We start from the raw sequence: 23,138 nt of genomic DNA on the forward strand, positions 1-23,138 counted from the left end.
CTCAATCTCTACTCCAAAACAGTCATCTCTAGCATCCCCATTGCAGTAAATAGCAAAACTATGAATGTGGTTGCTCACACACCACGCTTAAAGTCCTCTCTTCCTCATGTTCTGCATGCAGTCCAACTTCAAGGCTAATATCTCGCATGAATTTATAAGAAAAGTCTATCAAAGAAGAATACCAGTTCCCTGACACTATGATAAGTATTCTAAGTATCTCCTATTCCTGCCAACCTTGTTTATATTAATTGAATCTCTAATTCAAAGCAATAATATTATTTTCAAGAAAATAAAAAAATGTATCTCTGCCCATGGTACAAACTATATGTTCTACAATAAGTAATACTTACAAAATATTTTAAATGTTGGATATTGGTTAAAATTTTTAAGTCATCAAAGTATGAAAAATTTATTCATATCCATTCAATTAAATATATCATCTATAAATAGTAAAAATGTAAAGGTACTTTAGAGATAGACGTTAATAGGAAAAGACAGAATTGGAGGAAAACACAAGGGCAATAAATCTGTTATCTTACATAGTAGGAAATCAATGGCACTGTCAAAAATTTATGGATCAAGAAATAACATTTTTATGAAGTTAAATAACGAGAATATTTTTTAAATGAGCATGATGGAGAACAGCAGGAAAGAACAAGTACAAGAGAGTTAAATTTCTCTCGTGTCACAGAGGGGAACTAGTGAGTACTTTTAACTGATATATTAGCAAATATGGCATATGCATATCTTTCAAGATTTGGATTTAACTCACCCCCCCAAAAAAAAATAAAAATGGCTTTTAATAAGTGGAAAGATAGAAAAAGTGAGTTTTAATTTTCATTTAGCATCCTTTTCAGTGTCTGAATTTTTAAACAACCTTATATTGTTGGCATAATAGTAAACAAATAAGCAAAAAAGACCGATAAAAAAATAGAGCAGATGATCATATCCAATATAATTTATGTCATGACTTTATCTGAATAAAGTATTAAAAGAGGACATTGTTTTTTTGTTTCACTTGTTGGTCAGTAGTCTAAGAGATCAAAATGTTGACCTGAGTTATGTTAGTCTATCTTGTAGTTTTAATCCACTACATAAATGTAAAGGTTGATTCTCCACTGTCTGCTCAAAACATGTTGATCTCAGGTCTGTATTTCAGGGAAGAAGTCTGAGAAAAAGACCCTTCACTTCTAGAACCAGCAAATCCTCATAGTGATTCACTCTAATTTATTCTCAAAGCCCTGCAGGAACATCACCCCTCCCAAGGGAGGCACTCAGTATTGCACACAGTAAATACCTTGCTATCCTAACACTCCTTCTTGTCCCACTTCTATTCCTATAAATACGACACTATTTTTACCTTGAATAATGCATGGCTTGGTGGCCTGCAATATTAAAATAGAAGTCAGTTGTGTGCTTCATCTCATCGGTGTGCCCAGTGACCTCGATCCAGTGTCCTATAGGGAGACAATAAACACCATCCACCAAGTTGTTTTCATTATAAGTACAGCAACGGTCGTGGTGAGGCCCATTGCCTAGAAGAAGCAATGACAAACAGAGCAATTAAGTCAATGTTTTGCTTAACTGGCCAAAATATAGCTGAGGCAAAATTAAAAGATGAAAATAAATACAAAGCTGCTTCATCTACACATTTCAGTATTAGCAAAAAAGTAGGCTGTTGTGGAAGGGAAAGCAGTAGGAATTTGGACCGTTAGTCGTGAATGTCAGGAGTGCTTTTCTTCATTTAATCCAGTGGACATTTCCCAAAGCACCATAACACTCTCAAAAGTGCATAGTTCCCCTAGTGCCCTCAGAATCCATTGTGAATTAATTTGCAGTCTGATAAACAGCTGACATCTACAGCCATTCATGTCTCTGTAACTTTGACTTTTCTGCTATGCAAATTCATCACCAAAATCAATAATAAAGTATTTTAGTGTAATTTCAAACAATAACTTTTAAAAAATAAACTGTAATAAAGAATAAAACAAATGATCCACATTCAATATATTTTGCATGTAAATCAGTGGGTGGTTTTGTTTTTAGATGGGAAATAAGTATCACCGAGATTAACTAGCTTGCTCAAGGTCACAGACCCAGTAAATAGAGAGCTATTAGTCACTTGATATTCCTCATCCCCCACCTCTCAGGCACCTGATACCTTCATGCTCTTTTCTGCCTACTTCACAAGCCCAGGACACACAATCCTCTTTCCAGGGAGTGGCGCAAAAGAGAAACAAAACAGGCCACTGAAAACACCATTTGCCTACATCACAATTGTCCCAGCATCAACTACATAGGAGACTAATCTTCTATTTCTGTGGAAACTGTAATCCTCACATTACTTGTATTAGTCTTTAGGAGACCACCCACTTAAAGTCATTCCTTTGCTTAAGCACCAAGTGAAGCAGCAAGTGCTGATGTAGGAACTGAACAAGTTATCCACAAGATTTGGCTAAAATCTATGCATTGTTATTATGTAGCTTTATCTCTGCTTTGGAAAATAAAAACTCCCCTACACTAAAAATTCAGAAATAGGTGGAATAAAACTCTATACTTTGCTCTTTCTTCCCCAGCTCCCCTAACCACTAACTGGCTCCAGCTGCATTCCTGGAAGATCAGAACATTGATAATGTTACAGATGAAGCTTAGTGAGAAAGACATATAGTTAAGGAGCATAGATTTCAGCTGAAAGTCCCAGATGCACGAGCCTGAACTTTGAGGCTTTGAAGTCAGCCACTGGTTTCTTTTTGGCCAGGAAAGTCCTAAGTTGGACTCTTGTGCTAGTTAACCAAATTGTGAATGCAAAGGAAAAGTCTTAAAGGACATTAAAGGTACTGGTGTAGCGAACACACAAATGATAAGAAAGTGAAACAGTCTTTTGCTGATAATAAAGACATCTCTAGTGGTCTGGGATACATCAAGCCAGACACATTTGCTGAAGTCAAAGTCTAATCTAGAGCAAGTTGCTAACTCTCTTCAATTCTCTGCAGGCTGAGAATAGGGAGGAAGCTGCAAAGAACAGTTTGAAGTTAGCAAAAGATAGTTTTTGAAGTTTAAGGAAAGAAAACAAAAGTGAAGATGCTATGAATAGTACTGAAATGACCACAGAGGACTTAGATTATTTTTAAATGTAGTTGATAAAGAAATCGTAGGGTTTAAGAGGATTGATTCCAACATTAAAAGAAGTTCTGCAGGGGGTAAAATATATCAAGCAGCATTACATGCTATAGAGAGATATTTCATAAAAGGAAGAGTCAACTGATGTGCCACACTTCATTCTTGTCTTATTTTACGAAATTACCACAACCATCCCCAAATTTCAAAAAACACTACCCTAATCTATCAACAGTTATCAATATCAAGGGAAGCTCTTCTAGTAGCAAAAAAAAAAAAAAAAAATGATTAAAGATTCAAATGAAGAAATGAAGGTCAATATGTTTATTAACAAATTATTTGATAACAAAGGTATGGACACTTTTTAGAAATAATGCTATTGCATACAGATATGCACTGGAGAAACAAAAAAAAATTATGTGATTTACTTTATTGCAATATTTATTGCAGTGGTCTGGAACTAAGCTTTCAGTATCTCTGAGTGCACCTATACAAAATCTTAAGACCCCCCAAAAAGAAATCTCAAGGCCCACAAATTCTCGTTGAAACTTTCTATCAACTGTTTCAAGAAGAACAACATCAAATCTCTACAACTTCTCCAGTCTCTTAGAAACAACATCAAATCTATATGATCACTTAGGTATAAAGGCACAAGGAAAGAAAGAAAGAAAACTTGTTATTTACAGAGGGCATGATTATGTGTAGAAATCCCAGGGAAACAATAAAATCCTAAAAAATAGTAAGTTAAGTAAGATCAGAAGGCACAAAATAAACATACAAAATAAATTGCATTACTAGATACCAGCAATGGACATGTACATTGAAATTAAAACATAACACCATTTTTGTACCTAGGTATAAATCTAGCATGCTGAATATCATAAAACATGGTAAGAGAAACCAAAGAAGATATAAGTAAATTGACATACCATATGGATTCTTAGATTGGATCAGTCCCATACAAAAACTTATACAGAGTGCACAATGGACTTAAATGTAAAAAGTTAAACTATAAAACTTTTAGAAGAAAAAGGGGGGAAAAAACGAGTGGAGGCCCTCCCTGGTGGCGCAATGTGTTAGGACACAGCACTGCAAGCTGGCTGTAATCTCCTCAATGCGAGTTCAGTCCCTGGCCCCAGAGGTGATTCACATGGCACAGCAGACCTCTCCTGACGCACCCACTGCTCCCCTCAGCAGTGTACTTCCTCAGTTGGCCTGTTCTTCTCCCCACTCTGTCTCTGGTGAATCCTCTCACCTGCACCCAGTTCTGTATGCATAAATAAGTAAATCTTTAAAAATAATAATAATAATAAAAAAGAAAGGATAGACAATTCTTAGACTTGACACTAAAAGCACAATTCTAAAAGGAAAATTTGTGAATTTGATTTCATCAAAATTATATAAACTTTTGTTTTGCCAAAAAAAAAAAAAACCTACTGAGATAAACTAGCTACAGCCTTGAATAAAATATGTGCAAACCATATATTCAACAATAGTTTATGGAATATTAAAGAACGCTCAAAACTCAATAAAAGTTCAACAATTTAATTAGAATAAGGTGAAAAACATAAAATGATATTTCGGCATAGAGTACATACAGATGTTCAACATTACTAGAGTTAGGGAAATATAAATTAAAACCACAATGAATTAGCACTATACCCTTGCAAGAATAGCCAAAATAAAAATCAAATGCTGGATGTGAGAATATAGAGAAACTGAATCAGTCACAAGCTGATATAAATGTAAAATGGTCCAGTCACTTTGGGAGTATTTAGCAGGTTTTTAAAAATACTGAACTTGCAGTACCATATGCCCCAATTTATGCTCCGGACCAGACATATCCTGGAGAAACTAAAGTTCTATTTGCACAAAAACTTGTAGAAGAATTTGTGTAGTGACTTTATTCAGTATAGTCCAAAACTAGGAAATAGCCAGATGCCTTTCAAAGAGTGAATGGCTTAAGACGCTAAAGTACACCCATACCCCAATTTAGCCATAATAAAAGAACAAAGAAAGGATTACTATATGCAACAGCCTGGAAGAATCATCAAATAATTAAGTTTAGTGAAAAAATGTGAAACTCCTTAAAGTATATGCTGCATGATTCCATTTTTAATAAATAGATGATTAATAGAGAATATGTACATTCTCATATATGTACATATATATACATATATATGGACAGAGAATAGATTTTAATGATTGCCAGGAGCTGAGGGGCTGGAGGGAGGAGGAAAGTAGATCTGATTAGAAAAAAACAACATGGGAGATCTTTAGGGTGATGAAATGTCACCACTGAGGGAAACAATGAAACTTGCACACAATCATTCCATAATATTTCTTACAATAGCATAGAAATATAACATTACTTCAAAGTAAAATCTTTGATTAAAAAAAGTAAGCCTTTCAGGTTTTTCCCAATACACTGGAAAATCTGTAGCTTTCTGATATACTTTCTAGCTATAGAAATACCCTAAGGGGACAATATAAACATATTATTTATGACTACAGTGGTCATTTACACCTAGAAATTGAATTGACTTTTCCAAATCTCACCTACCTCATAAAAGTGTCATCTGGCTATGTTCTGACAAGGTTAATGGTGGGTGAGGAGGTAGAGAGTGGCAAGGAGGAACCAATTATCTAACCAGATTAGATTGGAGCTGGCCATTACAAAAGGATTGCTTCAGGTAAAAATAAGCACCAGATTCCTTTAGAGTTCATGTGACCGTCACACCATTTGATCACCAAGGCAAGATAGTTAAACTAAAATAAAGTAAGTCAATGTGAAGGAATAAAAGGCCAGCTTTTGGACACTTCAGTTAAAGCCAAAGAAGTAAAAAACCTTGGAAGTTAAAAAATCAGAACTGACACATTATTTTTCATAATCCTATAAATTTTCAAGTCAAGGTCAAATTAGTTTATTTTTATTAAGGTTCTGAAATTCCATTGGACAAGCAGTACCTATCAGATTGTGTAGTCTACTTTAAAATTAAAATTTTACTTATTATTCATGTTATTTTATTTAAAACTATCCTCTTTGGAGTTTAATTACTTTATGGTGTTTATTTCTAGCACATGAAAATAAATTCTGAATGTAACACATTAATCTCTAATTTTATGTAGTAATTCACCCAAATCAGATCTTTCCTGTGCCCCATCTGTTACTACTCAGAAGCTACTGATTCATACAGTTATAATCATGCTTAGTGAAATAAGCCAGAAAAGAAAAAGAAAAATGAGATGGTTTCACTCATAGTAGGAATATAAGGGATGGGGCGGGGGGGCAGGGGTGGTGAAAAAGAGAGAGAGAGAAACAAACAAATGTAATAGAGTAAAACTGAAAACAATGAACAACTATAAACCAGAGACATTTTGTGGGGATGGAAGGGGAATGGGATCAGAACTGGGGTGGGAAGAGTGCACTGGACTATGGTGATGGCATACGGGTGAATTGGTGTTGGGAAGCCCACGGGGATTGCAACTGAGATGGAAAAATGCACAAAATGAAGAATGATGTAAAAAAAAATAAAAATTCTTTTTGACATTCTAATATTCTGTTTTACTGGTCAAAAAATGTTTTTGTTTGTTCATCTAACTGCCTCTTTGAGAGAGTAGATTGTGTCCCAATGTGACAGTTTGATAAACTGCAATATGCAAAGGAAGAAAAGAGCTGAACACTCCTTCATCATGGACTAGAGGGCTCAGGTCCAACTACAGAAGAAGAGGATGTGGAAAGGGTGTAGAAACTGAGGAGGAGAAGGAAACGTGACCTGGAGAAAAGAGAAGGAGAGAAGGTCCAGGTGGAAGGCTACAGAAGGTCAAGAGCACAGTCAAAAGAGCCTGGTATCGGGACATCAAAGAGCACGGAGATGCAAGCATTTCAATATTTAATTTGAAGTTTACCCTTCACTAATAACCCTCCCTTATCTCCTAACCAAATTTTAATATAGCCAGCTCACTCACACTTATTTCTTGGGTTGAGAGAAAATGCTCTACACTACTGAAAACAGTTTCAAAAACTAGACTCTGGCTATATTTTATATAGAACAACCAAAGCAAAGTCACAAGGCGGCGTGTCTGCTGATCAGAGCAGAGACAGGAGAACAAAGCCAAGGACAGCCATGAGGATATAAACCTTCCCTGATACACAGCACTCAGAGGGGATCCTCTTCTCCCGAGTCATAGGAGAAAGGCTGGCAATAGATCAACCCAGGAAGGAAGACCACATTTACAATATAACCCAAGGCAATTACAATCTTTATAAGCTTCCAGAATCTATACATACAGTGCAGAATAGAGTGTTAGTGAAGAAAAACATGGAATCTAACAAGGAAATGATGAATAATACAAGACCTAGGATGTATCTTAATAGAAACTTTTTATTTATAAGATTTTTGCTCATTTGATTGAAGGAATGCAGCCATTTTAAGTAAGAAGGTATTTCATACTAATGACAAAAGTAATAAAATTAGGCTACTAAAAATCAGTGACCTCCTGGGAATATTAAAAAAGTTCTATGCTAACCCAGATAGGTAGAAACAAAAGATCAGTAGCTGCTTGACAATCCTATATTAAAATAAAAGGAGTTTCAATATAGTAAAAAGTACTACACTTAGAGTTACAGCTGAGAAAAAAATCTAATATAAAAAAGAAAATTCAGGAAAGAGCTCTAAGGGCTTTTTGTTTTCCAAAAAATAATGTCCACAAAGACAAATAAGTGATCCATTTAACAATGATGAAAGCAGGAATCAGATTTAGAGATAAAAAGGTTTTTTCTGTAATAGATAGGAAAACACTATTTGTGAAAGAGGCTAGAGTGTGGAGGCTCACAAAGGAAAACATGCGATACAGCGTTGTGATTATAGTAATGAATCAAACATCTGGCTCAGGGGTACACATTTATACTCGTGTGTACTGTGAGTGTGCACATGTGTGTACTCGTGTATGTGCGTGTGTACACGTGCATACCCAGGTGTGTGGTTACCTTTCAAGGTAAAAACTACTATTGGTGATGACTGCTTTTACACAAGTGGTAAGATGAAACATGGGATGCACAGCCTGGGTACTTATGGAGTGCATGTGAACATGTCCAACACTTCTAAGTCATAAATGATATGCTCAGTGTAAGACTCTAATGTGATAAATCACAAGTCAGTGGGCACATTCATGCCTGTGGTCTGGCCTCATTTGTTGTCATTACTAGTCAGGCCTAAAGTCATTTACATATTTCAAATCCAATGAAACAATCAGCAAAAGTTGTTGAGATAGCTGTTTGGTAGCAGGGTGTAAAAGTAAGCCTGGGTGTGCAAAAAAAAAAAGGAAACAGCAGGAGTGATTAGTAAAGCTTAGTGTTGGATTTCCACCAAGCCTCCAGAGGAATCTTTCAGGTAGAACTCCCACAAGAGCCTAGATCACTTCCAGTTACGAATTTGAAGGAAAACTTAATTAGCACCTACCAATTCATACAAAGCAAAAAAAATAGTAGAAGGGAAATTCCCTGATTAGAGAAAGACATGGATGAAATGGAAGCTTAAAACCAGGTTGAGGAAATATAATAGGAAAAAATCTTGTAAAAAAAAAATGTAAATCTGGCCCTCCCTGGTGGCGCAAGGGGTTAAAGCACTGCACTGAGAAGCTTAAGCCACTTCCGCATGAGTTCTATCCCCACCTGCCCCGGAGGAGTCCACATGGTGAGGCAGACCTCTCCTGACCCACCCACTGCTCCCCTCAGCAGTGTACTTCATCGATCTGCCTGTTCTGCTCCCCACTCTGTCTCTGGTGAATCCTCTCACCCTCCACATCTCTGGCCTGTACCCCAGTTCTATATGAATAAATAAATAAATAAATCTTTAAAAAAAATGTAAATCCAGTAGTTCCTTTCTTAAAAAAAGAAAAAAAAAACTAACCATTTAATATCTCATTGCTGCAAATTAAATTATGTTCACCCCAAATTTCTACACTGAAGCTGTAACTCCCAATGTGACTGCATCTGAAGGCAGTCTTTTGGGGAGGCGATTATGATTGAGTGAAATCACCATAATGGTGGGGCCCTAATCCAATAGAATTGATGTCCTTATTAGAAGGGAAAGAGCCACACAGGTGTCTGTCTCAGCACAGGCACAGAGGAGAGGCCCTGTGAAGACACAGAGGGCAGCCATCAGCAAGCCAGGTAAAAAGGCCTCACCAGAAACCAAAGCTTCTTAGTACCCTGAACTGAGATTCACATCTTCCAGACTGTAAAGAAATCATTTCTGTCATTTCAAACTACTCAGTCTATGGCATTTTGTTCTTGTTGCCTGAGCAGACTAATACACTCACAGATACAAAATATTATAGAATTTAATTCAGTTAATAACTATTACTGGGAACTCAGTACTACGTATTCAGTCCTGTGCTAATCTGAGGTAGATCAAATATGAAACACAATTCCTGAAATGAATGGACCCATGTCGATTACACAAAGGTTATACAAAGCAATTGGTCAGTGAGACAAAACTGAACTAACTGATGAGAATAATTTTAAAACTAGATAAGATATTGCCACATGAACAGAATACTCAAGGATAGCAAAAAGAATTCACCTCCAATGCCATGTTAAATGAAGACTGGATGCTATGTTGAGATGCATTTCAGAAACAATTGACTCACCAGGAAAAAAAGACTATGAGAGATTTGTGGTGTGTATACAGATGTTAAGACTGGAAAGGGAGGCAAATGCGTCCCTGTGAGACAGAATTACTAAGAAGGCATTTGCAGTGGAGGGGATGGGTCTCAAGCTGTGAAAGACAATGGGCTATGCTTTAGATACATAACAAAGAGCAAAACAATGTATGAATGAGTATGATTCATGCCAGGAAGTGGATGATAAGAATAAACCTATTTCAATTGGTAGAGTGACAACACAATATGGACTCATGAGGGGTCTATGTTATTTCCCAAATTCTAAAGCAAGCACAGTAAAACAACTGGATTTCATGACTTGGACAACAGAACAGAACTACCAACTCCACGCCCATCATTGAAGAACTCAGAATTCTTCCAAATGCCAAAGATTTGCAATAATTAGTGATTCATGCTGCTGCAGGCTTCTCAAAATGGGAAGCATCTCAAACATCCCAAACAATGGCATTATCAGATAATGATACTTACATTTGAAATTAAATGCAATAGAGCTCCCGTTATGTAATTTGTAGAGAAAATCTGAGTCGTAGATTGTTCTTAATAGGCTTGATTCAAGTCAATAAGATGATGTTATTAATAATTCATGCAATGTGACAATAATCTAGAGTGAATCCAAAAGATTTGACCACCTGATTTTAAGTGATCCAATTTTTTAGTAGCTAATTATGCCTTGACTCATGGGATTAAGCAAGATGCTAGATACTGCATTTACTTTCTCTGTCACTTGTAGATATTTGTTTATGTGTTGACAAATTTTTTACTTAATTACGCTAATGATTTTTACTGTTGATTTTCCTGCCATTTAAAAAATTTTTATCATAGTATCTGGTCTTTCATTGTTAAATTGGCAGGACATTTTTTTTTTCTCCACAGCACTCCCAGAATTGATGAGAAATTTCATTATGTTTCTTTGTCTGAACACAAAGCCAAGTCCCAATATAAAAACAGATAAGCACCCATATTTGTATTGGATTCAGCATAGAAGACAAATGTTCCTAGCCAGGGTTTACTACTTCATATGACAAACGTGAGCCCATGACATCACCCATCATTGTCCTAAGTCAAAGAATGTTGGAACAGACGTGGGTAACTTCCTTCATTGCCATAGCTCAAGAGTTTCCAACATTTAGATGCAAAACAAAAACAAAACAGAATAATCATATACCCCCAAGGAAACCTGAAGAACATTGGATGATTTCTCTCCTAACCCACCCTAAACCCAACTAGCTCAAAAGACTTGTACTTTAGCAGGTTCACAGTAGGTAACTGTTTTGGCGTAAAATATGTCTTCCACCGGGTCATTTAGAAAATGAACTAAAGGTTTAATGAAACACTTTTGTTTCATTAAACTAATGAATGTGTGATCTGTCCTTCACACACTGACTGCCTTGTCATTTTGTCACCTCACTTTCAGAGGTGACCGCCAGGCCTCATGTCTGGACCGGAGCCATGGAGAAGGGTGAAGAGTCCGCTCTCCTTTTCATGAGGAAAGTGGAAGATTCCTGGGAACCTCACCCAAAAGGATTCTTACAGCTCATGAGCCAGAACTGGTTGACATGGCATCCTCAGACTCTGGCAGCCTTGGGAAAATGAGATTCCCATCATTGGTCAGAGGGATTCATGCCACTGTTTCCAGGCAAATCTAGTGCCTGTAAGCTGGACAAAGTTGGGAGAAACAAATGTTAATGTGGCCACTGATGGAAACAGTGGCAGTTTCAGGACATCATCTTTATCTGACACATCCTGTTGGAAGATAACCCACATTTCTTTGGGGTCCATATGTCTACCTAGCTTAGTGCAAAAGGACCAATGCATGACATTTTTTATTGTAAATCCTTTTTATTTAAATAAATCAGTAGTCAAGCTGAAAGCACTTTAATAAACTTGAAAATTATCAAAAGAGAAGACAGTGCAGGTGATTTGTCTGGTTTTGATTGTGTGTGGCTTGCACTAGCTCATGCTCTCAGAATTGTCTCCCATTCGCAGCCTTCCATTTCCCTGTTCTTCCTTTTGCAGTTTTCTGGTTGTCTCTGCTCTGCCATCATCTCTTACATCCTCATCTTTCCCCTAGTTAGTCCTCTCCTCCTGGAACTTTCACTTCCCTGTTAACTCTTCAGTGTGTGATAATTTGGCATCTGCCCTCAACACTCCACTGAAAAGATTTCAAATGAAGTGGTCTCAGGCCGGATTCACTTTCCATCTCTCCTCACCTGCCTGAGCGCTTACTGACAGTCATCACTCTCTGCGGAGGTTCGCCTCTGTTGGCTCCACAATACTTTTCTCCTAGAAGCAAGTGTATTAGAGTCATTAAGTGCGTGAGCGCAAGACCCAGGCTGACTCGGCCCGAGTTACACTATTTGCTGTTTGTTGTTAGGAATGAGAAAGTCGTTTAAGTGACCTGTATCTCTGCTTTCTTTCTCGTTTGTGAAAACCAGATCCGTGTTCTCTCTACCTCATAGGGTTGTTGTGAGGGAATTCAATTAGATAATCCATTTAAAGGACTTAACACAGGACCCAGCACAGTGAGTATCCAACAACAACTCAATAACAACTCCTAGTCTTCTCGAGAGTCTCTCCCAGTCCTTCCAACCCGGGTTAAAGCACAGCACTAAGAAACTAAAGCCACTTCAGCATGAGTTCGATCCCCGCCTGCCCCAGAGGTGACCCACATGGCGCAGCAGACCTCTCCTGATCCACCGGCTCCTCCCCTCAGCAGGGTACTTTGTTGATTTGCCTGTTCTGTTCCCTACTCTGTCTCTGGTGAAGCCTCTCACCGCCCCTGAGCCTTTGACCTATACCCCAGGTCTGTATGAATAAATAAATCTTTAAAAAATTGATGCTCTACCTACATTAAATTTTTTAAACAACTTTTGAACTACCTGATTCTTCAAAGAGGTCCTTCCACTTATCTAGAATATGGTGACTATAACAGTTTATAGATCACATTGATGTTCTTCTTACAAGTGAAAACTAACAATTTCTTAGGTTACTAAAGAATTGTTTTCTTGTTATGGGACAAGATTACTCTTATAAAACTACATCACATATCTAAGATTTAATGTCAGTAGAAGTCAGCAAGGACTCACATACTAAGCTCTACAAGTGGACTTTTTTTTTTTAAAGATTTAAAGATTTGTTTATTTGTGCATACAGAAAGTGGGATACATGCCAGAGGTGCAGGGGCGGTGACAGGATTCACCAGAGACAGAGTGGGGAACAGAACAGGCAGATCAACGAAGTACACTGCTGAGGGGAACAGCGGGCAGGTCAGGAGAGGTCTGCCGTGCCATGTGGGTCAGCTCTGGGGCAGGCGGGGATCGAACTCATGCGGAAGTAGCTTTCCATTCTTAGTAAGGCGCTTTAACCCAGTGCACCACCAGGGAGGGCCTGTACTTCTCTTTTTTAACTCATCTTATTAAATTATTTCTTTAAGAAATTCTGACTCAAAGCAAATAGATATGAACTTGATAAGGTATTTCTCCAATATATGTTAGATATCAAGAGATTCAGTATAACAGCTTTATAATCTCATGATACTTATGAAAAAATAAGCAGTAGTTATTAAAAATGTGTATGTGAGTTTATTCTAAAAAATTCACCAAGAAAAGCCAGTGACAAGATTTGTACAGGTGATTCAACTGATTTTATTTTATCAAAATAATTCTCATATCTAAGCATAATTAAGGTATCTAAGACTTCTTTCTAAACAATGCAGAAGTTCTAGCTAAATTGCAAAATCTAAGCAGACTGTCCACACATTATGTCCTTAGATCTTTTGGAAGTGAATATGAATAGTTTCTCAGAATGGGCCAGGGAATGAAGGAATGCACAGGATGGGAAAGAGGAAAGAGATATGTGGGAAAGAATGAGATGGTGTTGATTAATTATTTTCTATGAGTCTATGTAGAAACTGTAAAACTAGAGTACAAGGGAAATACTGCCACCCAGTGGAATTATAATACAAACAAAATCTTCAGACTCATAAAGATGGAAAGACTTGTGTATCACCTTGTAATTGGAACAGTTGAGCTTAGTCATTTTCAAAGTACTTTCCATCTGTATTATTCCTCAAAAATCCAGTGAGACAGAGAGCAGAAGGACAAGTACATTTTTTTCCTGAGTCTGAGCTACTAGTACTTTAAATGACTTGACGGAAGTCCACTCCTACTTATTTACAAAACAAGCTCTGGAACCCACGGTGGCTGGCGGACCGTCCACAGCAAGCCACACCACGTATCTCCTCTAAGGCTCCGTGACACTGCTACCCTGGTCCCAGAGAATTACCAAGGCCTCTCAAACATTTCCAAGGAGTCATGGGAGAACAGCTGGAAGCAATACCCCACTGTCATGAAAACTGTGGAAGACTCTATTTTTCCCTTAAAAATTTTTGTTTCTTGGGCCCTCCCTGGTGGCACAATGGATTAAACCACAGCAGTATGAAGCTATCACAGCCACTGAAGCACAAGTTTGATCCCCAGCCAGGGAAGTGACCCACATGGTGTGACAGACCACTCCTGACCTGCCCGCTGCTCCCCTCAGCAGTGTATTTCAGTACATTTGCATGTTCTGCTCCCCACTCAGTCTCTGGTGACTCCTAACATCCCCGGTACCTCTGGCCTGTACCCCAGCTCTTATATGTATAAATAATAAGTCTAAAATAAAAGTGTAACACTCAGTGAACTTTAAAAAAAAAATTCTTATGTCCTATATCATTTACCTGTCTATTTTAATTCCACTACTATTTTTCCTCATTTTTTTTTTTTAAGAAAACCTGTGGCTTTAAGATAATGTTGCCTCTCTATTCTGTGTTACAAACTCACCAGCCCAAAAATACACTGAAGATGAGAAGACAAAAATGTATAAATATTCCATTTTGAGGCACCCACAAGAGTGTGGCATTTAGGTGAATGCAGTATTCATGAACACCTGACAAATGCCAGGCATTGTTTTAGGTCCTGAATGATAACAAACAAGCCCAAATTGTCAGTCACATGAATGAGCCCACGTGGAGTTCATTCTTGGGGTCAAGACTCTTTTCAGATTGCCGATCATAACCTCTTGGCAGAGAAAAAAGAGAATGAGGCAAAACAACAGGAAGTGACACACACTTCCTCTTGTATGCCATTGGCCAAAACAAACCAGGTAATAAAGACACACTTCCTCCATAGAGTAAAGGACATTCCTCCATGAGGAGAGGATGCGGATGTTAGGAAAGGCTGATAGTCTGCCACACCCCAACTTTTACATAGGAAAAGTGATTCTGGGTAGTTAGAGGAAAGAGATCAGATCCCTTGGTATGTGGGACGGAAATTTAGCAATTTTACTAAGAATTAATAGAAAAGGTTACCACAGAAGGCTAGAGGACTTGAAATGGTAAGGCTTCTTATCCCAGAGATAAAAACGAGTATGTATTAGACACTTGGAGAAAAGGCATTTAGAACATTTATAAACATGAATCATGAATCTGCCAGTTGCAAACCCATCACTTAACAGTGCAAGTTCAGGAGCTGCTGGGTCCAGTGAAAGATAACACATCTTATCAGACTTGCTGGCAGCACTGCTTAATGCACAAGTCTTTAGCCAGGTGGTGGTGGAGGTAGGGGTGCATGAATTACAACTAGGACCCACCATCCAGCATTTCTTTGCACATGTAAATATACCTGTACACAAAACCCATGGGTGAGTGGGGATAAGAGTCAGCATTTGCACCTATCATAAAGATAACCAAAAATGTGAGTGCATTAAACCACATGCTATTTTTATAACTCCAGCTAAAGGGGTGCATAATTGTTTCTTAGTTTTGCTAATGGTAGAAGGTTAAGTCTGACCAGAAGCTCTAATGAAAGACTTCACACTATGTCAAATCAATAGACAGACTAGGCAGTTTCCAGAATCTTACCTCCCATGCTGTAATGGACCCTGGCAGACACCCCACAGAGAGATTAAGATACGGGGCCCCTATGTCCACATCTCCAAAGAGATGTGTTTATCTCTGTGTGTGTTGTGTGTGATTATGTATTTTCAGGTGCATTAAATAATTCTGTATTATGCAATAATTTGTGTGCTTAAGAATTGTATAACAAACTATTTGAAGAAGCCACCTTGGATTTTTTTTTACAAATTATTACACCAAAGCAAATGGTGTATTATTACACCAAAGCATATGCCATGTAATGGCATTCCGGTACCCACATATGCAACAGTGGTCCACAAAATTCCCATTGTCTTGTGAAGCTGAAGCCATTATAATGTGGCTGAATTTTGTGCTCCTGTGACTGTATATACAGCATCTCTTCAGAGCATTGTTTTCCCTTATGTTTCCTCTGTGTCATCCTCCTAAGCTTTGTGAGTTAATCTTTGTTCATCATCCTCCTAAGCATATGAAATCCACTTCTAATTTTGCCAATAAGAGATCACAATGAAAGGCTGACATAAAAACAAAATTAAAAGTGACTAAGGACTACAAAAATGGAAACTCTGATGGTTACTGCTATCAAACCAGCCACATCCTCTTTCACTAGAGCTACTATGTTAAAGAACAAGACAAGCAATAGAGCTGTTGAGAGAATCTGCTCCACTGATAATAGTAAGACTAACAAAAAATTGAGAAGAGCCTATATTAAACATGAAGAAACTTCTAATGACCCAGATTGAAGACAAGATAGGGAGCTGTATCCTGCTGAGCACCATAATGATCACAACCAAAACCAAAATTCTGTTGCAATGTTGAAAGAAAAGGCTGGACTCAACGACAATACTGAATTTACTCTTGGCTCTATTACTTTCACACAATGACAAAATTGGCTAATGACTCATTTCTCAGAAGCACCCCATCATAATGTGAAGCATGGCTGAAATGTACAAGTTTCACTGCAGAGCTCAGGCTGCCATGGTTCTGCAGATTTGTTTTCAAAGACATATACTAAAAGAGTTGCAGGAAAGTTGGGGGGAAATAAGAGTCAAGGTGGCTGAGACTTGGTGGCTTTCAGAGAACGACAGAAGTACAGGCAAAAGTTTATGATGGCCAGACCTGAAAGGTCATACTAAGAAGTTTAGACTTATTTAATAGGAAATGAGAAATCATCAAAGGATTTTCAATCATGCATGTGATGTCCTGTTTTTAAAGGGAGAATTTTGGTAGCCGTGTGGATGAAGGATTACACAGAGAAAGGGACACAAAGCTCAGGTAGAAGGCCTCTGAGGTGCTGTGGAACCAAACTGTCTCACAGGCAGAAGGATAAAAACCAGAAAAAGGGGGGAGTAAGGAGGTGAGTCTCGCCAGTGGTCTTAACCCTGGTCCCCAGAACCTGTATAAATTCACTCCCTTCCTTAATCTTGATGATGGACTGAGAGTGCCGTGTGCCGTGTCCTTGGGTTGCTGACTCCTAATGACACCCAATTTCTTCCCACCAACTCTTGATTCTTGATTGCTGACTTTGAAGCAATAGGCAGCCAGGCCCTGGCTTCAATAATGACTTTAATAAAACTACCTGTCATGGGCCCTCCCTGGTGGCGCAGCGGGTTAAGGCACTGCACTGAGAAGCTAAAGCCGCCTCCGCATGAGTTCGATTCCCGCCTGGCCCGGAGGTGACCACATGGCGTGGCAGACCTCTCCTGACCCGCCCGCTGCTCCCCTCAGCAGTGTACTTCGTCGATCTGCCTGTTCTGCTCCCCACTCTGTCTCTGGTGAATCCTCTCACCCTCCGCATCTCTGGCCTGTACCCCAGTTCTGTACGAATAAATAAATCTTTAAAAAACAAAAAAACTACCTGTCACGGAGTGGGGAATGGGATCAAAAACGGGGGGGGGTAGGGAGGGAAGTGCACGGGATTATGGTATGGTGATGGCACACGGGTGACTCGGTGACGGGAAACCCACGGAGATTACAACTGAGATTTTTAAAAAATGTACAAAATGATGTAAAAATAAACTGTTATATTATTACATAAATAAATAAATAAATAAAACCACCTATTGCTCATAGAGCTAAGTCAGTGTATGAATTTCCTATTGGATTCATGTCACAGTTTTGTTTTTTTTTTTTTTTAGAATAATTGTGTTGTTTTTAATCCCCTAATTTACAGAAATAAATAAAAGAAGATTCTTCCATTTGTTTAAATACCAAATACTATGCCCTTGGGCCCTCCGTGGTGGTACAAGTGGTTAAAGTGCAGCACTATGAAGCTATCTGCAGCCACTGCAGCACGGGTTTGATCCCCACCCAGGGAGGTGACCCACATGGCGCAGCAGACCTCTCCTGTCTCACCTGCTGCTCCCTCGCAGGGTGTTTCATGAGATCTGTCTGTTATGCTGCCCATTCTGTCTCTGGTGAGTCCTTTTACCCTTTGCACCTCTGGCCTAAACCCCAGTGCATGTATGCATAAATAAATAAAACTTAAAAAAAAAAACACAGTACCCTTTCTAAAGATTTGCCAGCCTCTCTTCCCTTTCCAAGTTTCCTCTGAGACCGCCTCATCCCTACTATGCTGCACACACATTTCCAGCCATTCACTCGAGTTCTTACTGGATTATGACCATTTTTATTTCAGCTAGATTATAAATCTGTTAAAATCCAAAGGCTGTGAGTTTTTCATCTCTATATGCCAGCACCTATCATAATTCCAAATCAATGGCTGAGCCTTAAAATTATTTGTTAAATAAATGAATCAAATATTGATTCTGATTTTCAAAGTTCTATTTTCCCCGATTGAGGGAGGGAAAAACAAAGGCATCATATCTTAAAGGTTATTTACAAAAGTAAGGTTTTAAGCAATACTAAAATTTGAATTTTAATGAAATTAATACATTTTTATTTCCATGGCCTTTATTTCCCCTTTTGTAATAGCTGACTAGAAGTGTTTCTTTTTTTAAGTTTGATTTGCATTACATTGCTCTATGTTTCTCACACCTAATTAGATTGATTCACTAATGAATTCTAAGTACATCTCTCTGAGAAATAATAAAACCTCTTCAAACACAATTAACAGACAACACTAGCAAGTGAAAATTTATTATCCAAATTTCTAAATCTTTTAGATCAGTAAAGAACAAAGTCTGTGCAAAAGGTATACACAGATAAAGTATTTTTCTAACTAATTTTGTGTACTATTTTATTACTAGTAAAATGTGAGCTATGATCAAGAAATAATAAACATAAATAAGCCAATAAGAAAATCTTATCAATAGTTTAATACAAAGCAATTACGTTCATTTGCAAAAAAAGAAGTTCATTTATATTCCTCCACATAATTACTCTGAAATTGTAAGTGCCAAAGCAACACTTTAAACCAATGCTTTTTGTACTTCATTCAAAATTTGTACAACCTCAGAATTCAGATTATATTAGAATAGCTCAGAATTTAAGATCATGGAAACAGTATCAGAACCCTCATATACTTTTCATGTGTGGGAGTCTGAACTTTCTGGAACTGTTGTGGATAGCTGATCAAATAGATTTTTATAGATTTTGATTAAAGATGAAGTTAGTATTAGTAATTTATGATAAAATACACGAATTAAAATGTAATGATAACTTTTCCTAAAGATATAAATGCTCTCTAAAATCTGCAAATACCATGTGCAGAAATTTTGGCAATAACAGTCAAAGGGATGATAAAAATTCCCTTTGCTCTTGGAAGTAATGTAGTCTTTTTCAATTGAACTGAAAAAGAAATTATTTCATGGTAACCAATAATCATTCCTCTGATTCTATATGGCTTAATTGGTGAAAATTCAGGCTAGAACTCTATGTTAATGTGACATTATAATTTAACATTTAAAAACAAGAAGGTCATGGACTTGAAAATGCTAAGCTTTCCACTCCAGTGTCTATAGACTCTGCTCCAGAGCTAAGTCCCTGGCCACAGCCCAGCAACAGCAGAATACAGGAAACCTTTCAGCTACAAACTAATGATGGTTCTAGAAATAATAGGACATGTAATGAGCTTACTCCTACGGAAGCCCTGGTACCAAGGCTGGTACCAGTATGTAGAATCATGTCTCACACCTACTGGAGACCCAGGGTAATCAGGCCTGACCTGCCAGCCCAGCCACCTCTTTCTCTACTCTTTCCACATTCTCTCTCTTATTCATCTACCCATTCTGTGGCGTTCTATGATTCCAATTCATAAAAGTTTTCCTCATTCATTCTTACCTCCCGCACACTCATGAGAATTATCTTTACTTCATGAAACATATCTACAATATGCATTTTGTTTCCCTAAACACTTTATAAAATATGCTCTACTAGTTTAAACTAATGTCTTATTCAATTTATTGAATAGCATTTTCAAGATTATAGTGTGGCCTTACCACCTTTGGAGAAAAAACACTCTACAGCTCTTTTCCCTTCCTCCTCTCCGTGTAAACATACAACATGTTTTTAATTTTCCCTAAAGCTAGAACTTCATTCTGTCTTGAAGGGACATGAGCAAGTCATCTGAAAGCTACAAGCACTTTCATTTAGGTTCCCATTAATTCTTGCAAATAATGGAGGGTCAGGTGCTGGAAGAGATGGAATGAGAAATTGCAGAAGTATTTAAGCTTGGATTATTTTAGTCTGGCATAATTTGTTTTGATTATGGTTCCAGCTGTGGGAAAGAAAGTGCATTCCATTTTTATTAAAACACCTTTTGATAATGTCCTCCAAACTTAGGATTGTTTTGGCTGAAACAGCCAACTAAATGAATGTCCTGAAGAAAAAGAGGCAGAGAGAGGGACTAAGAGAAAGAACCACGTGGAATTGTGTCAATGCATCTGTCTACTCTTTCCCCCATTTTCTCTAACAAGTCCCTTCTCACTGATGATACAAGAGTATCATGAATTTTACACTGCTACCATCAGTTCCTTCTCATCCCTATGGTCTCAGAGCTCAGAGTACGTAATAGGTGCTAGAAGTGATGGATGTGGTATGGTAGGAAAAGTGTTAGATCATGACATCTGCTTTCTAGCCAAGTGAGCCCAGCCATGTATGAGCTTAGTTTATCCACTTAAATTCTTTCCATCATCAAGCAAAGAGGTTTAGTTTAACGATGTTACAGCTCAACATAGATGAGATTTCTTGGGATAATTTCAGCTGATCAAGAGACAGTAACATTTTATTTATTGTAATTGTAGTTAGAATTTTTCATTCAACAACAATAAACTGTTGTCAAAATGAACATTTCTTTCTTCCTTAATTATGTCATACATCACTCTTCAATATTCTGTGTACTTATGGATTCATAACTACTCGTTGAGTGTTATCTAACTGTCAACCAAGTCCTCCTATGTATAGCCCTTTCTCATTTGAGTGTAGTAAGTACAGTTCTGTACTTACAACACTCACTTAAAGTATAATGCTTACTTAAAATGTAGTTATATACTTATAACACTTAAAAGTATAATGATGTACTTAAAACATTCATTCCCATACTGAATGAAAAACAGGAATTTTCTTCTGCTCAAAGTTTATCCAATTAAAGAGTGCACTGTATTCACAAAATCTGACTGAAATGTCGGTTTTATTTTATGCAGTAATTTTCCAAGTACCCTCCAACCCAATCCCAATCTTCACAAGGCAAAGGACAGTCTGAGTAGAAACACAATTAGAAATGAGTAATGTCCTAACGGGTTAGGATGCTGCACTGCAGGCAAGCCGCAGCTGCTTCAGCGTAAGTTCGATTCCCAGCCCGAGGTGATACACATGGAGTGGCAGACCTCTCCTGTCTTGCCTGTTAATCCGTGTACTTCATCAATCTGCCTGTTCTGCTCCCCACTCTGTCTCTGATGAATCCTCTCACCACTTCCGCACCTCTGGCCTGTACCCCAGGTCTGTATGCATAGATGGACAGATAGACAGACAGACAGACAGACAGACAGATAATCTTTTAAAAATGAGTAATGTGGGTTACTCTGGACACTGTATTATGGTGTAGAACATTGACAATACTGGTTATTTTGGGGTCAGTGTATGGACTCGTTCAATAGTGCATCAAACTGTTTCCACTATGAATACATACTGTCAATAAGATCAATAAAACTCACCTTAGTAAAAATGGAAAGACACGTGTAATTCAAGTGCTGTAAATTAATGTCTATCATAAAGTTATAGCTTCTAATTTGTTTTAGTTTATAAATTAGTCTTTCCCAAAAATCAAATGTGGCCATAAAGCAACCCTTTGTGTGGGATGTAATAGTATGGTCAATCAGGCAAAGTCAGGGGGTCCAATCTGGGTTTCATCCTATTCAAAACACTTATTATTCCTACTACCATATTGCACTGTCATCCCAATAGATGTCTTTTAGCTATTAATAGTGGATTAGACCATAGTGAAATAGGTATAGGGCAAATTTTTCCACCCAGAGACAACCGATAGCCTCTTTAATAATTTAGGAGGTTAAGAACCACTTGATAAATGAAATGTTAAAGAAGATGTACTATTTGTTATAGGTTGACTTATGTTCCCCAAATAAATATACTGAAGTCCTAAGTTCCCAGCTGACTTATTTCAAAAAATGGCTTTGATAACAGCAATCAAGTTAAAATGAGATCTTTAGGGTGGACCCTAATCCAATACAATTGGTGCCCTTATAAAAGGAAATTTGAACAGAGATGCAGACAGGGAAGATGATGTGCAGATGCAGAGAGATCACGGCCAGCTACAAGCCAAGGGGGGTCTACAGCAACTGCTTCCCTCACAGCCCTCTGAAGAAACCAATTCTGACAACACTTTGACTTTAGAATTCTAACTTTTAGAGACTATGAAGTCTGATCCGGTGTGTTGCTGAGTGGGGGCAAAATAATAAGAGGTTATAATAAAACAGACACTCCCAGAGAAAATAATCTAATTCTAATAAGAAGAAAATAGGTTAAACTACAGTCTAACATATATACATATGTGCACATACTCATATAAACACATATACATAAAAATATTAGAAATAGGCCCTCCCTGGTGGCGCAGCGGGTTAAAGCACAGCACTGAGAAGCTTAAGCCACTTCCGCATGAGTTCGATTCCCGCCTGCCCCGGAGGTGACCACACGGCGTGGCAGACCTCTCCTGACCCCCGCTGCTCCCCTCAGCAGTGTACTTCGTTGATCTGCCTGTTCTGCTCCCCACTGTCTCTGGTGAATCTTCTCACCCTCCGCATCTCTGGCCTGTACCCCAGTTCTATATGAATAAATAAATAAACCTTTATATATATATATATATATATATTAGAAATATATTAAACCCCAGTTCTATATGAATAAATAAATAAACCTTTATATATATATATATATATATATATATATATATTAGAAATATATTAAACAACAAAATCAGGAACTGTTATTCAACCAAAATATGCTG

General features: G+C 37.8%; 1 protein-coding gene across 1 annotated transcript in view; it reads right to left on the reverse strand.

Moving 5' to 3' along the window:
* EPM2A (epilepsy, progressive myoclonus type 2A, Lafora disease (laforin)) overlaps positions 1–23,138 on the reverse strand; it is an 81,877-nt gene that overhangs the window by 42,223 nt on the left and 16,516 nt on the right. The window contains exon 3 of the mRNA XM_004674134.2: positions 1,361–1,535. Coding sequence (XP_004674191.1) covers positions 1,361–1,535 — 175 coding nt within the window. The remainder of the gene's footprint in view (positions 1–1,360; positions 1,536–23,138) is intronic.

This window comes from Condylura cristata, unplaced genomic scaffold (genome assembly GCF_000260355.1).
Source record: "Condylura cristata isolate star-nosed mole 26May11 unplaced genomic scaffold, ConCri1.0 scaffold00001, whole genome shotgun sequence".
Taxonomy (NCBI): Eukaryota; Metazoa; Chordata; class Mammalia; order Eulipotyphla; family Talpidae; genus Condylura; species Condylura cristata.